This window comes from Triticum dicoccoides, chromosome 3B (assembly GCF_002162155.2).
Source record: "Triticum dicoccoides isolate Atlit2015 ecotype Zavitan chromosome 3B, WEW_v2.0, whole genome shotgun sequence".
Lineage (NCBI taxonomy): Eukaryota > Viridiplantae > Streptophyta > Magnoliopsida > Poales > Poaceae > Triticum > Triticum dicoccoides.
In genome coordinates this window covers 757,830,593-757,839,600 of record NC_041385.1, presented here as the reverse complement: position 1 = coordinate 757,839,600, position 9,008 = coordinate 757,830,593, and the positions used below count along the sequence as shown (strand labels likewise).

Genomic DNA, 9,008 nt, shown 5'->3' with positions numbered 1-9,008 from the left:
CTCCACAGGTACGCGCGCGCAGATCTGGCCGTCGCGCCCCCCTTTCCGTCTCCCTACTCTCCTCCTCCTCCTCCTCGTGCCTGATGTCTCATGGGTTTGGCGGAGCAGGGGATCCGCTGTACGACGAGCTCTGGCACGCCTGCGCCGGCCCGCTCGTCACCGTGCCGCGCGTCGGGGACATGGTCTACTACTTCCCGCAGGGCCACATCGAGCAGGTTCTCACCACGCCGCCTTCCCCTTCGCCCCCCTCCATCCCTCGGCCCTCGCGCGATTCGGCGCGGGGAGGTCGCTGCTCCGCGGTTCGCGCGCTGAATTTCGCTTTTCCGCTTTGGGTTTTGCTTTTTTCAGGTGGAGGCCTCCATGAACCAGGTCGCCGCCAACCAGATGCGCCTCTACGATCTGCCCTCTAAGCTGCTCTGCCGCGTCCTCAACGTCGAGCTCAAGGTGCCTGCCTCTCCCCCGCCCGCTTCCCGCGCTCAATTCCGCCCAATTTTCTCATCCTCCTGCGTGCTCCGAAATTCGATTCGGTCGCCTCACTTTTCCTGGGAATTTTTGGCAGGCGGAGGCGGACACGGACGAGGTCTACGCGCAGGTCATGCTCATGCCGGAGCCGGAAGTAAGCCCTTCCCTCAATCTCTCCCGCCAAAATGAATGTTTTGGGGATCCCCTTTTCTTCTGCTCGAGGGTGTTCACTTCGTCGCGACATGTATTTTTCAGCAAAGTGATGCGACGACGACGGAGAAGTCGAGCCCTGCAACAGGAGGCACCACGCCTGCCAGGCTGGCGGTGAGGTCCTTCTGCAAGACCCTGACCGCGTCCGACACCAGCACACATGGCGGCTTCTCGGTGCTGCGCCGCCACGCTGACGAGTGCCTCCCTCCCCTGGTATGTCTGCATTCTACAATTAAAGTCATAAGGAACCTGCGTAGTGTATGGCTTGCCGTCGGTTTGTGGCATTCGCTGACCTGATCTTCTATTTGGCAGGATATGACGCAGTCTCCTCCCACACAAGAGCTTGTGGCAAAGGATCTTCATGGCATGGAGTGGCGCTTCCGCCACATTTTCCGCGGTAACTTTGCGTTCCTTGCCTTACCGTGATCCGTAGCCGTTTGACATTGCCATGTATATATGCCAGTGTGATCTGAAGATGATCAATTCAGCAGACCATTTCGTCGTAGGAGCTTTGTTATGAGTGACAATGCAATACATTAAACCTGTACACAATTTGGAGAAGGTTCACCTTGTAGTTGATGGTGATAGCATCAATCATATCTGTGTTAACTTACTGCAAATCAACAGGGCAACCTAGGAGGCATCTCCTTCAGAGCGGCTGGAGCGTCTTTGTCAGTTCCAAAAGGCTTGTCGCTGGGGACGCCTTCATTTTCCTCAGGTCTGCTGTTGTTTCCTTTTCTCCCAAGCATACCAATTCGGCAATTCCCAAGCTGTTGCTAATTCTGTTTCTGTTCTGCACCATGCAGAGGAGAGAGCGGTGAGCTTCGTGTTGGTGTTAGGCGGGCTATGAGACAGCTCTCCAATATAGCTTCTTCAGTCATATCTAGTCACAGCATGCACCTTGGAGTCCTTGCAACTGCATGGCACGCTATCAACACAAAAACCATGTTCACTGTCTACTACAAGCCTAGGTATATGATATATCAACATCTCTTTTATAGTCATACTGCTTTATCTTTATTTATTAATTCGTTCCCACTGTCCTGTTCTGAGTACTTACACTTGTCTACTCTCTGTCAATTTCAGGACAAGCCGTTCAGAGTTCATTATACCATACGATAAATATATGGACTCTGTTAAAAACATTTATTCTATTGGGACGAGGTTCAAGATGAGGTTTGAAGGGGAAGAGGCACCAGAGCAGAGGTAACTATTGTCTATTTGCTTTCCCTACAAAGTTGGTTTTGTTTGCATTATCCCCTGACAGTACTAAGTCATCATTTATAATCTGTTGTCGCTGTTTGTCATGTAGGTTTACTGGCACCATAGTGGGCAGTGATAATCTTGACCAATTGTGGCCAGAATCAAGCTGGAGATCCCTTAAGGTAACTGGTCGATCACTGTTTTCTTTTTTGTATATGACTGGAAAAGTCTCATGCTTATGGATGATTATTTCTTCTACTTAGGTGCGTTGGGATGAGTCGTCAACTATTCCACGCCCGGATAGAGTCTCTCCTTGGGAAATAGAGCCTGCTTCATCACCTCCTGTTAACCCGCTTCCTCTTTCTCGTGCCAAAAGATCTAGACCAAATGTTCCTCCAGCTTCTCCTGAATCGTCTCTTCGTACAAAAGAAGGTGATCATTGTTAGTCTTACTGGAAGCTTGGTGAAAAAATATAGGTTCCATATCTGACTATTGAATGCTGCTGCCATTTGCAGGTGCAACTAAGGCTGATATGGATTGTGCTCAAGCACAGCGAAATCAAAATAACACTGTTTTGCCAGGTCAAGAACAGAGGAGCAATAAGCTAACCGACATTAATGACTTTGATGCCACTGTTCAGAAGCCTATGATGTGGTCACCACCACCACCCAACATTGGAAAAACCAACCCACTAACGTTTCAGCAGAGGCCCTCCGTGCATAATTCGATTCAGTTGGGAAGGCGTGAAACTGACTTCAAGGATGCCAGTTCTGGTGCTCAACCTTTTGGTGATTCCCTAGGCTTCTTCATGCAGACAACCTTTGATGAGGCTCCAAATCGTCTTGGTTCATTCAAGAACCAGTTTCAGGATCACAGTTATGCTCGTCAGTTCGCAGACCCATACTTATTTATGCATCAGCAACCTTCCTTGACTGTTGAATCAAGTAGAAAGATGCACACAGAGAACAATGATTTACATTTCTGGAATGGGCCGAGCACCGTGTACGGCAATTCAATAGACCAAGCACAAGATTTCAGGTTTAAAGAACACCCATCAAATTGGTTAAGCCCGCAGTTCTCCCGGGCAGAACAGCCACGAGTGATCAGGCCTCACGCATCAATAGCTCCTATTGAGCTGGAGAAAACAACAGAAGGCAGTGATTTCAAGATCTTTGGGTTTAAAGTTGATACTGCCAGTGCTGGTTTTAACCATTTGAACTCCCCAATGGCTGGAACGCACGAGCCTGTGCTACAAACTCAACCATCTGTATCATTAGATCATTTGCAAACTGATTGTTCTCCTGAGGTGTCTTTAAGCATTGCTGGGACGACTGAGAATGAGAAAAACATGCAGCAATGTCCGCAGAGTTCAAAAGACGTCCAAAGCAAGTCCCATGGTGCTTCCACAAGGAGTTGCACAAAGGTATAGTCTTGTTTTCTCTTATGTTCATGCCAACTGCTAGCCTTGATGTTAAAATGTTTCTGTGTCATTTTCTGCTGTCAGTTGAGAATTACATTATCCATTCATTAGCTAGTTGTGGAAATGTTTGTTAGCCCTCATGTTGCCATAATGTTTGTTTGCCGAAAACATTTGAATTCCCAGTTCATGTGAACACATGCTTGAGTAGGTGTATGTTTCAGGCTGACTCATATCAGGCATTATATTTCTTTGTCCGTTTGTATTGTTATAAACAAGACTGTTTGATCTATGATTCTATGCATGTGAACAGTATGCATGCTTATACTTTCTTATACTCTATAGGACTAGGAGTATACATATTATCATAGGATCGTATCGCATAACCTTGTTTGCTAATGATATATGTATCATCCACGGTTTTGCAGGTTCATAAGCAAGGTGTTGCACTTGGTAGATCAGTGGATCTGTCAAAGTTCGTTGACTATGATGAACTCACAGCTGAGCTAGACAAGATGTTTGAATTTGATGGCGAACTGATGTCCTCAAACAAAAATTGGCAGATTGTCTATACTGACAATGAGGGTGACATGATGCTGGTGGGAGACGATCCATGGGAGTGAGTCTCTGTCTTGGTGCTTGCTTAGCAGAGCTTCCCTTCCTAGTGCTAATACCGCATCATTCTGTGAGCAGGGAGTTCTGCAGCATAGTGCGCAAGATATGCATTTACACCAAGGAGGAGGTCCAGAAGATGAACTCGAAACCATCTGGCCCAAGAAAGGAGGAAGGTTCAGTGGATGGTGACGGCGCAACCGAGAAGGCCCATCTTCCCGAATCAAGCGATTTAAATTCTAGCCAACTAGGTATGTGCTTTTTAAAACCACATGCAATTGGTCAAGTTCACACTGTTTTTGGTGGGTGCATCAAATCCGTTTACATGATGTTTGCTATGCATGGCATTCAGTTCCCCCATTTACCTAAACCGACTCGCCGCAAGCATTGTGTCGCATGAGATTGTTGTTTGCTATCACAAGGATCACCCACCGGAAGCGACTCACCTTTCAGATGTTGGTCTCTGCAGGTTGTGTTAAGGCCGACTGAGGCGAAGGTATCGCGGGGGGACTAGTTCCCAGCAAAGAAGTAACAGCCCCTGAAGTATGGTCTATTGCTATTGCTATTGTTGATCACCACCAACTCCCCCACCCCGCCTTCTGATGCAACAATCCTTCGGCTGTACTGTAGTTACCAGTAGGAAATGTAGAGACTTTGGTGCGCAATCGCGCTTGTCGGCTGGTTTGCTCTTCGGCAGAGAGAGATCTAGGGCCAAGGCTGTCCCTTGCCTGGATGCTCATTGGTGATCACATCCATCCCTGATGTAAATATTTATGTATGTAGGTAGCGTTAGTATGTAATCTGTCTGTATTAACCATCCATGAACCAGCAGTGTCTGCCTGTCTATCTATTCCGGGAGTGACAGTGGTAGTAGTATATGTATGAACGGATATGGTGGTGCCTTGTCGCTTGTTGTAGAGTTGGCAGGGCGCATGATGTGCGCTCTCGACCGTATGTATAAACACATAAGTAGTACCTGCTGTGGTAGGGCATCACTGGTCCACCGAACTGTGTGGATGAGCCTTTACCCCTCACCGGTCAAGAGGACGGCCACGTCTCGATCGATGAACAGCAGGCTGTCACAAGATCTCACCTACCTTTTTAAGGGCTCAATTGATGCAAAGGAATTTCATAGGCCTTCGAGTATTTGTTCTATGTAGGATGTTCGATTCATAGAATTGGAGTCCTCGTGGAAATATCCAAATGGTTGCTTTGCACCCTTATTTTGAAGGAAAATTTTCATCCACTCACACTTCCTACGGTTCATTTTCGATGTTCGATTCATAGAATTGGAATCCTCGTGGAAATATCCAAATGGTTGCTTTGCACCCTTATTTTGAAGGAAAATTTTCACCCACTCAAACTTCCTACGGTTCATTTGTTTTTCCAGCGTCATCAAACACCCTCCGGTCCAAATTCCTATGGTTTGCTAATTCTATAGAATTTAAGGCCTCTTTGATTCGTAGGATTCTCAAAATGCATGAATAAGAAAAATAAAGGATTGAAGTGGCATTGCCCACTTGAATCTCATGGGTTTAGCACAGAGTGTTTGATGCCACCGAAAAAACAAAGGAAGTAAAAAAAGAGGTTGAAGTGGATGCTAGATTTTCAATACACATGATTCCATAGAAAAGATTCGTATACGATTCAATCATATGAATCAAACGACCAATGTAGGAAAAAAAATCCTAAAGATTCTGGCCCTTCAAAAATCCTATGCAGCTCCTTTGAATCAAAGGAGCCATAAGTGGGCGTTGCCATTTTCCATCCTATGGTTTGCTAATTCTATATGATTTAAGTGGACATTGCCACTTCCACCCTGTACACTAGTAGAAAAAGGGCCTTTTGTTCCGGTTTGTAAGGGCCTTCTGTCCCGGTTTTGAAACCGGGACTAAAAGGTCGTTACTAATGCCCTTGGCATTTAGTCCCGGTTCTTACACGAACCGGGACAGATGGGTCTCCACGTGGCCGCTGCGGCCAACCCAGGCAGGGGGGGCCTTTGGTCCCGGTTGGTGACACCAACCGGGACCAATAGACATCCTCGCGTCAGCAGCTGGTTGGAGCAGAGATTTTTTTGAAAGGGCTGGTTTAGGGGCTTTGGGGGTTAATTTAGGTTGTTATTAGCTAGCTAATAGAGAGAAGTGTCCTCTCTTATATATCTCCGTGCTTGGTTTACCAACGCTACTGCTATGCCTAACGTTAACATGGCATAGATTGAAGTGAAGGCAACATGTGGTGCATGTCGAAAGTAATACTAATCCTAACTTGATCAAGTTTGGATTGTACTACTTTCGACATGCACCACATGCATGTTGCCTTCACTTCAATCCAATCCATGTTTATTTCACCCGCTCGCATCATGCATCGTCATATATAATAACAAGTCCTACTAATTAATCATCATCATACAACTTCTACTCGTTATTAATAACAAGTCATACGATCATCATCCTCATAGTCATAGAACCAATCCTACTTAATTGTTATTAGCACATGATCATCAGTATGAGGTATAAATACCCTCTTTAAGGTAAAATAGCATAAAACAATATAGACCCCGACTCTTCATTATGGAGAATGGAGATCATCCTGCCTACAATTATTGCGCTTCGCTTCCTTTTGCTTCCAAGAACCTCCTTACGACTGTCCATACATTTTTTCCATTCTTTGATTGTCATGTCTCCACTTCTTTTAGAAATCCGGTATGGACAGTTGAGATTTGTAGGACGACTTGGTTGTATGTTCGAAACATCAAGGCGACCGTGCGTATACATCAGATGAGGCACACAATCATTCAGGATTATCTGTTGAAAAACATAGTAATAACTTCGTAGTTAGCAATGATGTACTAGTTTTAGAAGTATGCAAAAGATGCACGGATGTCGTAATAGTAAAAAATCTTACCAGGGTATCTCCATGGTAGTTACCGTAGTTCAACACGTGCACTAGTGGCACGTATTGACCATAATGTTGAGGAATTCAATTGTAGATATTGTAATTCTCAAGATCAGTACAAAATGCGATCAGATGATTTTTCTCGTTATAAGTTAATTCGGATCCATCGGTGTAGTGTGTTTTGTCTACCATCTTCCACACATTCTTTGAAGAATGAAAATAAGCTGTCAACTATTTTGAAATAAACAATATAAATTACTTAATAACTATGTTTGAGAAGCTCACGTAGGGGAAGAATTGGAAGCGTATCAACAAGGACCCAAATGTCCATATTGTCTTGCTCGATTTTAGGATCACCAAGATCCATGGTGACAAGCATACCCTCATCAAAACCATACATCTTGCAAAGTGCTTCCTAATTTTTGCAACCAAAATGGGTTACACTCTCAGAATTGTACATCTTTACTTCAAAATCTACACCATGATGGGTCCTTAGGTGAATTTTCTTTGTTTCCATACTTTCATGGTCTTCAAAACCCATCCTCTCCAAGACATAGCGTCTTGCATAGCATGGGATAAGCTAGTCGAATTGGAAAAGATGAAAAGTACACGTTAAAATAGTTGAAGTCGTGCTTAATTACGAAAAAATTATTGTCGTCGTTGCGTACCATTTCAACATCGAAGGTCTCCTCGAGATTAATACTGAAGCGTCGATCTTCGTCCAGCTCAAGGAACCTGTCGCATATACCTCGGTTGTCGTGGCACCAGTCGCACTCCCCCGGGCGATTTTCATCGTCCGAGTACGACATTTCCTATGTTCATAATTCAAATATTAAACTTGTACAATTAAATATATGTACTAAAAAACTCTCAGCTCATGTGGTGTACATATTCGATCGCCGGTGATGGTAGCTCCTCCTTTCATTCCTGAGTGCATTACACCAAATTGTCTAGCACACGGGAATGAAGGAGAAGCTACCCCCACGACAACTGTCGAGATTCTTTGTCCTCTCATACATATATGGTTGGAGACTCTCCCTCACTGATTTCTCTATGACATTTGCGACCGTCGATGATGGTAGCTCCTCCTTTCGTTCCCGAGTGCATTACACATTGTGTCTAGCACACGGGGACGAAGGAGAAGCTACCCCCACGATAACAGTCGGGATTCTTCGTCCTCACATATAGGTGGAGACTCAACAAACTTAAAGTCAACCCGATGACTCATATTATAGGACTCATATTGACATGGAAATTTGGCTGGTCTCACCTCGAGGTCGGAGGGGGGTTGGTGACGGGACGACGGCGCGGATGATGGAGGGAGCTCCTAGATTTCTACATAGTGCTCTCCAATTTTAGCATTCAAAGTAGGAGTACTTCTCCAATTTGAGCATTCAATAAGAAAAACCAAATCGTAAAATAAAGTTGTATTCAAATTAGCATGCATTCAATTATAAGCAAAAGTACATCATCTCTTGTGTCCGTACATCGTCGAATATTATCACTAATACTCCTCGAATACTATCATACATATAGCATTGCTAATACAGCTAGAACCGTAGCGCCCGACGGGTATCGTCACGGGCGGTGGACACCCAAAGAGAAGGAACCATCACAGGATCATAGCTCCAGTGAGATCCCTGAAGAACCTGCCAGGTATTGTCAAACCTGCCCTCCAATGCAACCATGTAGCGACGGATGTGCTCGTCCTCCTCGCTGACACGGTGACGTACCACCTCTGCGGTGTCCGGAAGCCTCGGCACCATCACTGGCCCACGCGACTGCCACCAAACAAGGATCGGGTCAACAACGGGCTGGCTCCTCACCAACCTACGCCCCCCGGAAGGTAGCACCACCCAATACCAGCCCGGCGGAGCCCAGTCTCGGACATGGTCCCTCTGGTCAAGCCGGCCTCCTCCACCGAGTCGACGACGAGGATGCGGGATAGGCATCGTCGACGTCGATGCGGGATTAATTGCTTGAACTAAAAAAATAAACTAGTTCTATTAATTTTCTTGCTAACATAAAGTAGTTTTATTAAATCAACTAGTTCAACTACTAAGCACTTACTATAAATAAATAAAATAAAGTAGTTCTTACTAAAAATAAACTACTTCTATATATAGTAAAATTTAATAAAGTAGTTTTATTAATTAATCAACTAGTTCAACTACTAAGCACTTACTATAAATAAATAAAATAAAGTAGT

At 45.0% G+C, this 9,008-nt stretch overlaps 1 protein-coding gene across 1 annotated transcript; it reads left to right on the top strand.

Moving 5' to 3' along the window:
• Positions 1–68: 68 nt before the first annotated feature.
• LOC119278316 (auxin response factor 4-like) lies at positions 69–4,806 on the top strand. Its single transcript, XM_037559678.1, has 14 exons — positions 69–215; positions 349–444; positions 560–616; positions 718–885; positions 985–1,069; positions 1,300–1,390; positions 1,479–1,643; positions 1,759–1,878; positions 1,985–2,057; positions 2,139–2,307; positions 2,391–3,298; positions 3,721–3,911; positions 3,986–4,155; positions 4,374–4,806. Exons 1-14 carry the CDS (start codon positions 84–86, stop codon positions 4,391–4,393), a joined length of 2,445 nt encoding a protein of 814 aa, XP_037415575.1. The 5' UTR covers positions 69–83; the 3' UTR covers positions 4,394–4,806.
• The last annotated feature ends 4,202 nt before the right edge of the window (positions 4,807–9,008 follow it).